The sequence below is a fragment of the Syngnathus floridae genome, chromosome 3 (genome assembly GCF_059516105.1).
Source record: "Syngnathus floridae isolate MCC-2025c chromosome 3, RoL_Sflo_1.0, whole genome shotgun sequence".
NCBI classification, from domain to species: Eukaryota; Metazoa; Chordata; class Actinopteri; order Syngnathiformes; family Syngnathidae; genus Syngnathus; species Syngnathus floridae.
The window spans coordinates 16,940,853-16,957,408 of record NC_142415.1 but is presented as its reverse complement, the minus strand read 5'-3'; the positions used below and the strand labels follow the sequence as shown (position 1 = coordinate 16,957,408).

Here is a 16,556-nt window from a genome sequence, read left to right as displayed (position 1 = left end):
ATGCGGCATTGAATGTATCTGTCAGAGAGAACAACAATGGAGAACAAATTGTTTTCATCTTTACCTAACGAGAAAAGGGACTGCTGCAACAAACATGTTCAAAATTTCCTTGAGACAGGAGAAATCACAAAAATATTCGGCGAACGACTGATGAACATTTTGCGAACATTTGTTACATTGAATGGACCCTGCCAAACTCTCATTCTACCTGCAAAACAACTTGCAATGGTTGACCTAGCTGGCTAATGCTAACTGAGTAGCTAAAATAACACGACTTACCTCCACCTTACTTTTCTCCAAATACTTCTCCGTATTAACCCGACCAGTCGAGGCAGACGGCTTCCCCGCACTGAGTCTCACAGTAGTGCTTGCTCACCTGTGGTTCAAATGGTTTTCTATAGTGTGCCGTTCAAGACCATTGAGCTTCTGCTGTGTATTAGTGCGACATAACTGAACCTGACTAGAGACCACTATGGCAAGTGTGAAAGTTTGTTCTTACCGTCACCATGATAACAACCTGTAGTGGAAAAACAAAGATGCAATGATACTGTTAGGACCACGAGTTAGAGATAAAATGATAATTTTGGGCTTAGGGATTGTGGCGGAAAGTCGGCCTTAAAATTCACTTTGGTAACCAAGAGTCAATAAATGTTCCTAACCAGAGCTTTGGAATGAATTTAGGGAGCCCAGTGATTTTTTTCCCATATAGCATTTCTTTATTATTTATTGATTTATTTGTGTATTAATCTATTAGCTATGTATTTAATATTAAATAATGCACAGTTCTTGTGGTGAGCTGTATGATAAACGGAGGAAGGTTCCGACTGGCTCAGTGCTCCTTTGTTTTTTGTTTGTTTGGAATATAGGGCAATACAGTTTGGGTGCTCTTATCCGACACAGTTTGCGTGCTGCTGTTTCGGAGCAGTTTTTTGCGGCAGCTGGGGTTCAGGAGGCCTTTCCTGGGTAACGTATGTGCTCCCGTCATGCTTCTCGCCGACGGGGGTACGTAAGAAGGGTCGAGGCAGTTGTGGAGGAGCGAGTGCTCGGACGAAGAACGTTTGGGGATGAGTGGTTCAGCCAGGAGGCTCGGCTCGCTGTCGCTGTCGGGCGTGGCGCGGCCGCTTTTGTCATCCGGTAGGTCCTCCTGCTCCTCTTCGTCGTCGTCGTCGCAGCACAAGGCGTGGTAGAGGATCTTGTCACTAAATCTGACCCTCTCCCTCGTCTTGTGGCTGTGCGTGGAGCTGCTGGCCTCCTCGCTGGATGAATCCGGAGTGATGATACGCGGCCCGTTAGGGATGGGCAGCCCGCCATTCATTTGCGAGTAGACTGAGGCGGTGGCGGCGGGGGGAAGGGTGGGCGTCTGCGTGGGTATGGTTCCCCGGCCCGTGGGCGCTCGGGGGTAGTACCCCATCGGCTCGCCTGTCGTGCGGGCACAAGCTCCACTGGCCGACTCCAGGTATCCGCAAAACTCCCAGCTGTCGGAGAGCACGTCGGCGTTGAGGAAGTCGAGGCGGAAGGCTTCCCCGAGGCCGCGTTCGCTGCTGGACGTGCTGCTTGCCGTTGCCACGGTCCAGTCATCTGGATCCAGATCAAAGTCAATGTCTGACGTCAGTTTATCAATCTGGCCCACCACCTGGAAGGACAAAGAATTGGATACTTAACCTTCAATTTAAGTCAAGCTCTTATGAAATGACTTACAAGTTGGGTTGCGGATAAAGAAGTCATAAGTCATTCATTATTGTATTTGACGTCGAATTGTATAACGTCCTGCAATTATTCTTGATAATTAGTGGAGGTTTCCATGGTAACTTTCACTAGGCCAACTTGGTGGTTAATTCAAGGTACCAAGATGACGGACAAAAATTTTGAGCTAAAATGAAATGAAAGTTCTACCTAATGATTTTCTATATTGGTGCAAGTTGGACTGCTCACCAGTCAATTACAGGGTACACATACTGGTATCGTAGATATAGAGTGCCATTCACACTCACTCCATCAGTGAGTGATGGCGAGTGAACCATTATAGTTTCAGTAACTCAAAATGATGGTTATTTTCTGTATTGAAAGACAAATGGACAGCAGGTGCTACAGGGAATGTATGAGGAATGGAAGAATGGCAATTTTGCACGCTACGATATATACCAATCTCAGTTCAGTCTGCTCTGTTCACCTTTGTCCACTTAAAAACCTGCGCCAAAGAGGGCGAACATAATAACTGCTTCACTTATTTATTGAGAAACTTTGACACATTGAATGCTTCAGTCTGAAATTATACTAACAAACGATAAAGAAAAACCTTTGAACTGACTGCTGTGGCATATAATAAAGCAGAGTACAGAGCTAAGGCAAAGCATAGGTTATGTTAGATAACAGATCCTAACTGGAATTTTAGACAGGCACCGTGAAAATGACGGAATTCCTGAAAACAAAGTCCGACGTGTTGTTTATTGTCGTCCGCGTCCATGTAACCGCCGTACTCAGGACCACACTGTGGTCAATCTGTGTTTATCCTCACATAGCTTCACAGCTTTGCACAGCTTAGCCCACCAGAAATCTGGCGCGCGCTAAAATTGTGCCCCGTATTTAAAGCTACAATGATTTATTCCTTCTCTAATGTCCCAGCACATTTCCAAATGGAATGAGCAGAGGACTCACTTGGGGTGGCAGTGAGCAGGAACGGTGTCCCACTCATGATAAATAAATCATAATAGCAGGTGGAGCTGAATATTAGAAAGAAGCACTCTTGTAATGTCGGCCCGTGTGGAATCCATTTCCCAAATCGCCACTCAAGCTGAGCAGAAGCTCTCTGGAGACTTTTTACATTACTGACCATCGCCTCGCGTCACGCCGTCATGTCAGAGACGAGTCAGTCGCGAGTGGCCTCTTTCATTCTGACCCTCAATTACACAGCCCAATCATCTCTGACAGGTGTCGAGGTACAGTAATAAACCCTCGGCTGACGCTGCCTGGCCTGCCTCTCCATTAAAGCGACTCACTGAAAGTGGCGAAGTGACCTGACTCCAAGTTGATCGGGTGCAGTGACCACGGCGGACTCTCGACAGTTGGCAATGTAAAAAAGAAATCAAAATTTTTCTCTTAACATCGGACGTGCTTGATAACAAGGCAGCTCAATGTATCTTTACATAATTTTAATGAGAATTCTCGCGTACAATCACGGATATTATTGTTCACGACGGCTTCGTCAAAGACGTCATTTACGGCACAAAAGAAAGTCATAAAAGATTATTGACTACCATTCTTTTACTATATTGCTTAACTGTGTTGCAAATGAAGTCGCTTCAGTCACCAGGAAATGCTGTCAATGCTTCATAAACTTTATAGAGTGACGGCTTCATAAAGTCCACGGGAGAATATTCGTGTACACTGAACTCCAGCCTCCAGCTGCACGCCACACATTTAGCACATTGGGGCTGGTAATCAAAACGATTGACGTGTCTACTTAGCTGTAGGAGACATTTTAACCACTTGGCCCACCTTTCGTACCCCTTTGTTCCACTGTGGACATTTCACTTCTGACTGCAGCAGAGGGTGTGACTGGTTGCTTTCACAAAAACAAGATCAGGTCAGGTCCGAAGCTTGTACAACACATTACCATGATGATCACGTGCCAAAATTCCAGGAGATACTCAATTGCAAAAAAGAAATGGAACGCCATGTCAGTTTGTCTCCTCAGACTGGCTCGCTACCATTTGCTTGCCGCTAAAGATCGTAAGGAAGAGTGGCTTATTTCATTTCACACTTCACAGTGAGTTTTTACTTCTCTAGGACCACATATGAAAGAGGCCAAGGTCGGGTTCAGAAACTTTAAAAGGCTCTTTCGATCCTGCACAACCCAGTCGTTGTAGACGTACCATGCCAGATAGCTAGCCTCCAAACTAGCTAGGCGCGATTTGCTTTCCACCCACACTCATGATAAAAAAGTACATTGATTATTGATAATTATTTTTCATCTTTTGACAGTACATGTTAAAAAGATGCAATGCATGACATTTACTGTAGAGTAGAATTTGACAGAAAACTGATCCAGTGTGAAAGTGAACAGGTTGTGCACATTTTTGTGTGTGTATGGAACACTTTTAAAGCTTTAATTGCTGAATAGAGATGCATAATTTAGAACCATATGAAAGCTGAGTGTTTTCATTCGGCGATGGATTGTCAGTGAGAGCGCAAGGCTGATTGAAGGTGCCAAAATGTCAAGTGTGTGTTGTGGCAAAGAGGTGCGATTCCAGCTCAAGTGGCTCTGTCATCCTCAAACATCCAATGGATGCTGATGACAAAGCCAGAGGTTAACTCTTATTTGAATTGCTGTGACATCATACGCTTAGCGTGGAGCAGGCCAACAAAGGGAGCGGCAACACGGACACTAACAATGGCCAGTCTGAGTTTTTTGTGGGCTTTGCTTTCTCTTTCAAAGGCATTTTCTTCAGAGCTTTGTAAACATGTGCCAGGTGACGTTTTTAAAAGAAGTTTAAAACCTGAAAAAAAATTATTGATGCAAAGTGGTGTAATGGAAAAGCAAAGGTAGATCTATTCGCAGCTTTGCCTGAGGTGTCAAAAGTGTCAAAACCACAGAATGTTAAGCATCTGGAAATATGATCATGTTAACACTACATACTGTATGTCTATAAATACTATTTTTACAAGTTTCGCATCGTGGATTGGATTAAATGGCCGTCATTGCTTTGAGTTTACTTAATTTGAACATGCACATAATTAAAATGTCGAAAGAGGACATTAAAACCTGACTGATATACTGTTTAGATTTCAGATTTTAACACTGATTTCACAAAGCTTGAATATGTCCATCTGCTTTCTGGTTGGTGTCTTTTGATTTAATTTACTTGAAAGTTGCAAAAATGCACATTTCCTTTATTGGGTGCCATGAAAATATGTCTTTTTTGGGGGAGAACACCTGCTGCGTGTGTATACTAATTTCAAGTATAGGAATCTATAGGGTCAGCACCTCCAAACCCGAGTCCATGGTCCTTGATCGGAAAAGGGTGGAATGCCCTCTCCGGATCGGGGATGAGATCCTGCCCTAAGTGGAGGAGTTCAAGTATCTTGGAGTCTTGTTCACGAGTGAGAGGAGGATGGAGCGTGAGATCGACAGGCGGATCGGTGCAGCGTCGGCAGTAATGCGGACCCTGTACCGGTCCGTTGTGGTGAAGAGAGAGCTGAGCCAAAAGGCAAAGCTCTCAATTTAGCGGTCGATATACGCTCCTACCCTCACCTATGGTCACGAGCTATGGGTCGTGACCGAAAGAACGAGATCTCGGATACAAGCGGCCGAAATGAGTTTTCTCCGCAGGATGTCCGGGCTCTCCCTTAGAGATAGGGTGAGAAGCTCGGTCATCCAGGAGAGACTCGGAGTAGAGTCGCTACTCCTCCACGTTGAGAGGAGCCAGATGAGGTGGCTCGGGCATCTTATGAGGATGCCTCCTGGACGCCTCCCTGGGGAGGTGTTCCGGGCATGTCCCACCGGTAGGAGACCCCGGGGACGACCGAGGACGCGCTGGAGAGACTATGTCTCTCAGCTGGCCTGGGAACGCCTTGGGATCCCCCGGGATGAGCTGGACGAAGTGGCTGGGGAGAGGGAAGTCTGGGAGTCCCTCCTGAAGCTGCTGCCCCCGCGACCCGACCCCAGATAAGCGGAAGAAGATGGATGGATGGAATCTATAGGAAAATATAGTCTTCAGGCTGCAAAGCAAGACAAATTTCCATTGAAACCAAAATGTGTTTTGATATGTGTTGCTTTTTAAACAGACAAAGCTTGTTTGCCTGGTCAACATGTTTGGGCTTAGTGTTGAATATTTGAGTATTCATCGGCAAATAAATCAGGTGTGAGTTGCCAGGATAAACGAAACGTAATGCCCTTGCAGAAAAAACAAAACAAAAAAAAACACAGGAGTGAACTTCATTATTGTGTTCGAGTGGCCTCGCACCATCTGTTTGAGTGCCTTGCGTCGTTTTCACAGATTCTGTAGCGCTTGCTTGTTAATTATAAAGCATCCGGCATCTAGTGCCTTCTTTGTTTGGTTCCTGGGGAAGAAAATATGGGTGGGGAAATGAATTTGCTGGGGGCCATTCCAACACATCAGCATCATTATTCCACTCTCAGGGTTGCACCTGCACTGGATGCAGCGTATGCCCACCATGATTGCTTACGCTTGTATAAATACACTATTTACAACTTGTAGTTTCATACGATTCCATAGAATCTATTTCTGAGGCAACAACAAGAAATTGTTGAGTGTAGTCCGATAAATTTGCTGATTCTATGAAGGGATGGAGAAAGCGATAAATATCAAAAAGGACAATTTAAAGTCTTGAGTTAATGTGCATGTTTTTGGAATGCAAGGCAGCCTAAGTACCGGAGCACGATGTTACTTTTTGAATATATGGTTGTATTCTTAACACAACCATAGTTCTTGGCTATCCTCATTCGCATTCCTGACATGTGAATAGAGCACTCACAAAGTGCTGTTGTGATTTATCTCATCCCGCGGCAGCTCATTTATCATCCCTGACTTGTTCGCTACAAAAAACAAAACACAAAAGTCCACATTCTTGAGCACCTTTGCTTCCAACTGCATTTAGGGAGCGTTTTTGAGCGACACGTGATGTCACTGAATCTTATTGCATTCTTGTCTGTTGTAGGGACAGATAGCAAAACAAAAGCGACTGCAGAAACAAGACAAATATATAAAGAGTTTGCTTCTTTAGTTTCTCAATTGTTGACCAAAACAATGGAACTTAATGAGCAATACTACTGCTGCACACTATAATATAGCAACAACAAAAAATAAAAATTGGAGAGGCAAGTATAAACAAAATTGTGCCACTTCTGTGTAATTAAGAAAAAGGACACTTAAGGGCGTCCTTCATTTTCATGTTCCAGCAGCTCGTAATGACGATAACTCATAACTTTCAATTTAGCAACACCCATTTGTCCAGTACACACGCTTCAATTTTGGTTTTACTGCTAATAATCCCCAGATTTTCATTTTCTGTAAGAAACCGGTAGAAAGCCAGAATCTAATCTTTTGCAGTCATTGACTTTCTTGAGCTTCGGCTAATAAGCCTGTGACGTGATTTAGGTCATCTTGATGAAGGCTGCAGGCACGCGGACGAGGTGTCCCTTTGAAGTGCTGACGGCCGTAATCGTCCTGTCACCAGCATCTTTTATAAGCCTCAAACTTCATTAAGACCTGCACATGCTGCCCTTTTCATCTCCGAAAAAGCTCGTCTTGGGCTCAAAGTGTTAAACTGCAATGTGATGCCCGTGAGGACAAGTCGCTGATCAAAAGCATCATTAGGGAATCTCGCTGCTTAATGGGCCTCGTTTATCCTTCTGGGGGCTTTATGGGAAGGGAAGGTGGACTGGAGTTATTAAACTTGCAACTTTTTAATAGCATTTTGGCTGAGAGGTTACATGTTACCGCAATCACACAGGGATCGGTCTTCTGGATGATCATTTATTGAGGTTCTCCTTCATCGCTTCTATCTAGGAATGAACAGGCAGACAACAAAAAATGATGATAATATCAAGCTAGAGGGACCTGAGATTACACCTGAGCTTGGTCTTTGTGACCTCGCGGAGGTTCCTTTAACAACATGATGTTTTCTAATAAAGCCAGTTGAGTCTGAAAGCAAGGCGGAAAATATTGAGGATGATTACATGCGCTTTGTGGACACACTCTAATTGACCTGTACTGAGAAGAATCTTTCAGGAAGGGGGGGATTCTAAAACCATATAACGTACAGGGGAGCCTCAATTTAGGACAGAGTTTCGTTTCTTAGTCGTAATACGGCACAGTCTATTTTTAACCAAATCCATTGCCGTAGTAAAGTCATAATTTATGAAAAATACCCCTGGGCTGTAAACCTAAAATATTTTTTCAGGCTTATGCTAAGGGAAGTTAGAGTATGTTAGGCTTGAGCTGCAATAACTGCATCAAGGCATTGATATTCTCTGACTTTTGCGTCTAAATCCAATCTCCAGACTTCAACCCGAATTTAGCTACTAACATTGGAAGCAAGCAAGCCTCCGACGCGCTACCCGCCATACCGTTGTGAGGGAATGTGAAAGTTTTTTTTATTTATTTGAGAGAACACAATCGTACGGTTAAGAAGGATTTTCTAATGACCCCCGAACAGATGAATTCCATTTCCGTTGCTTTCCTACGAAATCTAATATCCTTTAACGCAGCGCTAGCAACGTGTCGGAATGAGCCAGCGAAACCATTTAGCGTATCAGTGTGAGCTATTTATTCAGTTTGGGAAAGTCCACAGTAAGTGAAACATTAGTGCAGGTTGGCTAGCTGACTCGACAGAGACCAGATAACGTGTGTGTGCTTCCAGGTCGTCACTAAAGGTCGAGTGATTTAGTGGCGTAGTAAAGCTGCTTTCATTACATCCAGGTCTGCTGAGGGTGACTGATTGTTTGCCATGCAGCCAGAGAGACACCGATAACACCGGCCGCATTCATTCTCTCTTTTGTGTGCGTGTTTGTGTGCACTGACCCGCAATATGAACAGTTTGTTTATTCCTCTTTTTTTTTTTTTGCTAGGGGCAGCTGTTTAATCCCAATATTACACTTTAGAGAATGCTCAGTGCTCATTAATGTCACAGCCGTGATGTACGGCTGTCGTGAAAGTAAAGAGTGAAAAGGAAGGGCACCCTTGAGGGATTGTGCTAGTCCTCAACACTCAAGACCATATCACCAAAAAAATTTCGTTGACGTTTTAATGTACTTTAATCGTCAGCTTGCTTTATGTCAAAATCGTCAAAATTTCACGGGCATGTTCATCCTGGCAAATAGTTGGGTTCCCCATAGTTTAAAAAATATATATAAAAATCCGACGCCAAATATATTTGAACAATATTTTCACAAGAAATTGGACATTCATGTCTATCATAAATAGACCCACAAAATTGTCTCAAGAACTCCTGCCCTGAAAATAATTAGAACGTCTGCCATTTTGGTTTGAAGCGCATATTTTATGATTATTTTGGACTACCGAATTTCAGCCATGCACCTGTACATAGAGGGATGATCCTTGTGAACATTTGGATTTTTTACCATTTTTTCTTACTTATGAATTGTGTTCACCCTAGAAAAATAATGAGACAATATGGCCATTATAAAAGTATGAATGATGGTGTTTGGTGGTATTTGTCCTAATAAAATAAAATAATCCCCTTCAAATTTACTAGATAATGAACCCCGTAATACTATGAAAATCAAGCCCTCCTGATATAATGAACAGACTCACAAAATGTGTCAAGAACTTTTCCTCAATTGCATAAGTTTTTCATCATTGCGTGTGGGCAGAGCATGAAAAAAGAGGACACACTTAAGTGTCATCTTGCGTTTGTCTTGGTCCTATATTCCCATGTGACACAATTTTCCTCATGTTAAAAAAAAAAGGAGCAAAGAAACCCCTCAGCCCCCAGAGGCAATTTCACTTTGCAACATGAAATTTGGGAGGCATGTCTGTCAGGAGTTGACCCACAAAAAAGTCTCAAAAACCCATACATAGAAAAACATCCATTTTGTTGTTAAAATGCCATTCTAGTGATGTGATACAGAAATAAAATAGAAGAAAAGATATTCTTCTAATTATTGTCCGGAAATATAGGAAGAGGCCATTACATTATGGCATCAGTTTGAACCAATTCCAGGAGGTCCTTCAAAAGCACACTTGTCCTTGAACTGTCAACTTTAAAATACAGCAGATGGGTGACACTGAATTGCTAAACTTTTTAGCTGTCTTCATCACCTATGACCAGAGCAAGGCAAGTTTGATGATGCAATGACTCTGTATACTCGTATCGGCGACTCTGTCAGGCCTGTTCATCGCTGCTCGCAGCTTTAATTTGAATTTTTTTTCCCCTCCCAGAGGGAAGGATTATGTGCAGATAGCGAGAAGGAGGTGGACAGCCCAGGCAGAAGGGGAGATTGGCGGCAACTTTTATGACTGAGGAAAAGAACTGCAAAACTCAGCAAAACATTTCCATTAGCCCACCCCTCTCCAGCCAAAAGCCAGTTCTATTTATAGACATTATCCATGGCTAAGGTTACCATAGAGAAGCTTTCTTTTTTTTCTAAGTCAATAATCCAGATTCAAGCTATGTCTTCTATTAGCGTCAGCCCTTGGCTGTGGACATGATACTTCCGTGTGGCACGCTGTCATTCCAACGCCGTCTTCCCGAAGATAAATGACAGACTAAGGGATGAATGTGGCCATTTACCCTCATGGGACAGATGCCCCTCGAGCTGATGGGGTAATAACGAGAAAAGGAGAAGACGTCGAGGACAGAGGAGGTCAGATTCCAAATAGCTACTGATCCAATTTGCTAATTTAACCATGAATAAATGTTATGACAATGGAAGTGACCGGTGAAAACCATCTGTAATCGAAGAAGCTTAGACCTGCCAGACCTCAGTTTAGCAGGAAATACACTTTATCATGAGGCGACGTTTATTTATTCAAGCTATAGAGTGTTCCTCGCTAGATTGCAGAGATTTTGTAGAATCGTGCCTTGAGGTAGGATTTAAATTTCTTCCGTGATGTTTGTATCTCAAATCATCTGCCCTTACAGAAATGAATGGAAATGCCATTAATCCGTTCTTGCCTCGCCACCTCCTCGCCCCAAAATAACATTTTATATGAGTGTACTTAATAAAAACATTCAGGAATGACATCATTTAATAGTAAGTAAGGAATTCAAGTTTTTAATTCATTGCGGTTCCATCTAGCATGTGTGCAAATTTTTTTTCTCAAAATATGATAGTAATATTGTAGATTATTACCTCTTGGGAGTAGAACGTATCTCCCAATAAACAAGTTTCACCAGACCTATAAAGTGCTATTGAGTATCACTGAAAATACTTTCCACTTTCCTTTACGTGTTTGTCAGGCATCTTAAAAGGGTGAGTAGTTTTACTTTATTTTATGTTTATTCATACTGTAGATTGTTACACTTTTGTGACAGTTACGAATACCTAAATGTTAATCAAGAAATTCTCTGCACAGATAATACGCCTGGAATGAATTTATTCACTTTATTCCCAATATTCTAATATGATAAAGCCCAGCTCACCAGTCACCCTAACGAGGACATACACTTCACAAAATGGAAAACGTAAATGGAATCAGAAAACATTTAAATTTCTTCGAAAGTCTTTTCCCGAAGAGTTTCGAATCTTACCACAGACGAATTTGCAAAACAACTGGCGCAAACATCTGCCGTGTCCGATTCAGATGTTCGAAAAGGCTTTGAACTCCAGGAGGCGGTTTGAAAAACAAGTTAGCCCAAGTAGTAATCGCTCCCTACCTCGCAGTAACTCATAGCTGATGATGCTAATTAACCGATATTGATGGCCCGGTGTGATGACTGAGCAGTAGTTAAAGTTAATAAATAATCACTGCACCTGCTCCTGCGCCGTGCTGATTGTGGGGGGTTCTCACGCTACCTGGCAACATTCACTTACAATTTCACAGCAATCTGCAGAAAATTGACTCTAACTTACTTTTAATTTTTCTTTGCTTCGGGCTTAGTTTTCATTAGGATCGGTGCTGGGCCGTGACTTTGGGATAAGAAGTCCGGGCTGGGAGAGCAGCGGCTGGCCCCCTTCTATTAATACAGGCCACGCAATCAATATGCCGTTGGCATTTCTGGGCTTCCTCTGGGCTGCGGCGCTTATCTTAATGGCAGTGTGCTCCAATTTTCTTTTCTTGTATGGACCCCATATATCATTGCTTACAAAAAAATATATATAAACTGATTTTAAATGAATTGGAGATATTGCAACTGAGCAAAGGATAAACATTTTTACTTTTAACCCTGAGTAGAGCAGCGACTATCGCTGCCTTATCTCAGGGCCATCTTTCTCAGGGTTCTGTACCTTTATATGGGGCTTTTCAAAAGCTTGTATCCACTTATTTGGGTCTCAGGAGTGCCTGACCTCGCACTGTGAAGTTACATAGCCAAAATTTGCATAACCCAAATTTGTACATAAATTGGAACGCGCAACCACAGTTGTTAAAACAATTGGAAAGTAATATTTCTAGTAAATATATATTGATGAAAAACTCTTCAAGACCATGAAACAATCCAATTGAAACCAGTAAGTGAGGTGGTAACTTCTTGTGGTGAGGGACAACGGAGTGTTACACTGTTAGGCAAAATTGTACATTGTGTGCCATTTGGAACCTCCAAAGGAAACATTTTTAAAGGAAGATCCCACCCCTTTAAAAAATAAAAGAAAATGTCGGACTTTTTGTGCTTATTTTTTCTATGACTGGTGGTTGTCACGTAATGTTTTCAGCAGTGATAATCCTTGCGAAGCGTAGCGTCGACAGGAGATGACGGGACGCATATTAAGGGGAGGCCGGGTGATGAGGGCAGAGACACAGATTTATGTGGACAGATTTCTTGAAATGATACGCGGGCTCAAAGACAAAAGCAACGGCGCGTCCGCTCAGCAACAAGGATTCCGTGATGCGTTTTGGCATTTCAAATAAAAGTACGTCTAGCGCTGGCCTGCAGTGTCTACCGAATATCAGCGCTCAATGTCGTTGCATTGGACACACTTGCACAATCTGTGGAGATCAAATATAAGGCAGGATTGGATTCTGACAAGTGTATCCGAAGCCACTGCGCTTTACTGCTGTTGCCAAGACTCACAGTTGCTGCACCGAGCACACTTTGGTCTACTTCAACCTGTCACCAACACCAAGGCAAGTGAGAGAAAAGTGCTATTTGGAATGATTTTGCAAGAAAATACAAAAAGTGATTAACTAAAGTGACATTCTAGAGGGGCGACAGGACACATTCACTCCAGCATTATTGAAACCATCCAGAATCGTATCATGACATATTTAAGATATACCATGTAAGCCATGTTTAGGACTGTTCCTACTCGTCATGTTTTTTTATTCCTCTTATTGTTCTCATTCCTCTTGGCTTGCTAAAGCTCTCAGTCAGAGTTGGCAACCAACTTTGTGTGAATAAATGACTTTAATTTATCACACACACAGTAGTCTGTCCATTTGATAAAAGTTTTATGAGATCAACTGTTTTGATTCTAGGCAATTTTTTTTGTCGGAGGACCGTAAGGGTTAAATCAAGAAAACTTTGTTTCTTGAAGACATTTCCCCTCGAATCCAACAGGTCTCAACTTTAAGCATTAGCATTGCAATGTCTTTTTGAAATGTTTCCAAAGTAGATTCTTTTAGTGGAGCCGAGCTCATACCTAGAAAGTACAATATTCCTCCCTCAACAGAGTTAGACCAAGGCATGGATATTGGCATGACTTGCTCCTTCCGCTTTCTCCTTCCCAAAACAATTTGTCACTGCTTCTGCTGTTTCTATCTGTGACAACCTGTAGGTCGCTTGCCTCGCTGAGTGACAAAACCTGTCACCCTGTGTCACTTTCACTCTCTTCCCGGCTGGCGTTTGGACATACCAGCGCAGTCTCCTTATAAGTCAAGGCTAAAATGGACAAGTCTGATGGAGACATGCCGGGCTGCATTTTTCTTAACGGAGAGACCTATTTGCAAACAAAATCACCAGGAGACATTCCCCCACAAGGCACCATCTGGCCGCCGTGTGCACGTACCTGCCTCCATCACCAGTGCCTCTATTTATAGACGCTCTCGTGTCCACCACCCCCACGTTGCAGCTTGCAAAAACAACAACTGAAATCTAACTAAAGGATCCGCCGACGGGCGATTCAGCATCGCAGCTTCCGATGACATTTTCCAAACACAGCGGTGCCATCATACACCAAAGATTTCCTGGACGGTGAACTCGCTGACAACAAATCTGATTTTTGGCAGCCTGATTCAATTTTTATGGAACAACTTCATACAAAGGTGTTAGAGTGATATATCTCGATACAAATTTCTTATTATTCTATAAAATAACATCATACAAGGGTGTTAGTGTATCTCTTGACACAAATTTATATGGAGAACACAGAGTAGGGGAAGTGTTGAGGAAAAAGAAGAGAAAAAGATAACACTCTGTCAAGGGTTACAAATTAACGACTGAACTAACAAGCACAAAAACCATCATGTATGCTGTATAAACATTTCTATAAATATACAGATTGGGTTTTGCTTACACCTACAACCACCGCTCCTTTGCATCTTTGTCTCAGTATTGTAAAAGCAAAATCTCTGTGAAAAATCCACTGCGTTGATCATTACTTCTTTAGACTACAGCTCCTTGGCAGAGTTAGGCCGCCAATGATATTAATGTCATCATTTGATGACTATTTTGAGCTTGCTTATGAAGCACAACCTCCTCCCCCTTGACTTGTATCGGCTCACGAGGGCGGCAACATTTCCCATATTTCACTTGGACACGCACAGAATGGGAGCTGATGTCAGCCGATGTGAACCGCAGCGGCCTATCGGGGTTATCAATAAAGTGATTAGAGTCTCATCTCAGAGAGGTGCTGACTGAATACTCATCACTCGTATTATGCTATTGAACGAGCACTGCCCAGCCGGGGGGAATGATATTGAGAGGCACTAATAGAGACGTGCACTTGCAAGCTTGTTAGGCATTTGCAGCATTTTGATAAGGTCCACACTGGCTATATTCGCTTTACTGTCGAAATCCAACATGAATCACAATGCAGTATGTTGGTACCTCGATTTAGGAGTGCCCCAACTTACCAAATACATTTCAAATAACTTCATTGCGGAACATTGATTTACTATATGTGTAAATATACAAGTGTGGGTATGGAAGGAATTTAATTCATACCACTGTATACTATGTGGTGTATGTTTGTAGACTATGACAGGTTTCAGTGGTCAGTAGCAAAATTTTATTCAATTAAATATATAAACACCATAGCATTGAACTACAAGGCCCACTACTATTATAGCTACAATAGTGGCAATAATGGACTGTCATTAATTCCATTGATTTTGACAAAACCCTTCCCCAGAGTGGAAACAAATACAATCTCACATTCTTCTAGACTTAATAACTTTTGTTGGGGGTGGTCCTTGATTGGGAAGAAAAACAATCCAAAGCAAAAGCAAAAAACACGCAGAGGCTTTTGATGCCATCTGGAGTGAATGAATGCTGCCCCCAACAAAAAAAAAGCAGAATGCAAGGTTATCCTTGGATCCTCGCCCAACTGATGTTTTAAAAGGATGAAGATAAATAAGAAAAAAATTGTAACCCATAAAAAAACTGGTAGCTCTTAACATGCATGTTATTGAGTAAAAAATAATGAATACCTTATCAGTGAGCCCATCTGCTAGCATCAAATCTTAATATAATTTATTTTAACAATAAGTATGTCATTTAGCATTATGATGATCTTTATTAGTCATGCAATGAAATGAAAACAAGTCATCAACAATCTTAGTGCTATTAGAATGTTTCGTAAAACAATGCCTGTGCACTTACTAAAAGCTGGATGATTCCCCAAAAAATATTCCACATTTAATTAATCTCACTGGGACATTTTGTTTTGAACTATTCAAATTGTTTTCGGCAGAACCATTCGGCATTTTCTTTTTTTCAATTCTTTTCCAAAAATAACTTTGTGCGAAGGCGTTATAGGCGTGTATCGTGACACAAAATTTCCATGGAGACCGTTAGCACAGGTGCCATGGAACTCTTAATTGGCATTTGATATCAAGTTTCTTCATCTCAGTTGAGTCAGTTGGCAGTATGTACATCAATGTGCTGTGAGTTTGTTGATGCTCACTTCAAATGCACTTTTCATTATAGGATGTCACAAAAACCAAATAAAACAAATAAGAAATATATATTTATATATATATAATATATATAAATCCCCAAAATCTTTCAGAAAAGATTCATAGCATTTTCCCTTCTAGGGATGTTGTGGAAGCTGGAGGGGAAAAAAAAATCAAAGAATATCCTAAAGTCAATTATTTGGTCTGGCACCTAGGGGTGAGGGTCCAAGTATATTTCTGAGGGGGGGAGATTTACAATATGTCAACCCTGCATTTAGGATAAAACACTGATTGGTGTATTGATTTAAACACAAAATTCATTACGTCATGAAAATAAATCTTTTGAGGGACGGAGACAATATCACATCATTGCTGAGTATTTTTGTTTCCGAATGTCTTACATTCTTTTGAAACACCTTACACTGGAATTAAGAGCCTCACGTGCAAGCCCGACGCAGGCGTCTTATCTTAACACTGCAGCATTCTCACGTCTCCATAAAGTACATCACCGGCAGAATAAAAGATGGCGAGTTGAAGCCGGAATACGCCTTTTATACACAAATCTTCACACATTGTGGCCATAGCTGACGGCAGGTGATGCCGCCGATTCCCGAAAGAATAATTGCAACAAAAAATAAAAACAAAATATTCATCTTCTTTTATAAAAATGCCAAGGTTTCATTCAATTTAAAAAGACAGCTTTTGATGAAGTGAAATCATCAGCAGGCAGATGTACTGGCACACTTCTCTATTGAGTTGCTATAAAAGTCTCTCTCACTTTCTTTTGGGATGGATTTC

The 16,556-nt window shown here is 41.9% G+C and overlaps 1 protein-coding gene across 1 annotated transcript in view; it reads right to left on the bottom strand.

Moving 5' to 3' along the window:
* Positions 1-552: 552 nt before the first annotated feature.
* Positions 553-16,556, bottom strand: part of insyn1 (inhibitory synaptic factor 1) — a 48,505-nt gene continuing 32,501 nt past the window's right edge. Inside the window, exon 2 of the mRNA XM_088370916.1 lies at positions 553-1,633. Coding sequence (XP_088227042.1) covers positions 830-1,633 — 804 coding nt within the window. The 3' untranslated portion in view covers positions 553-829. The remainder of the gene's footprint in view (positions 1,634-16,556) is intronic.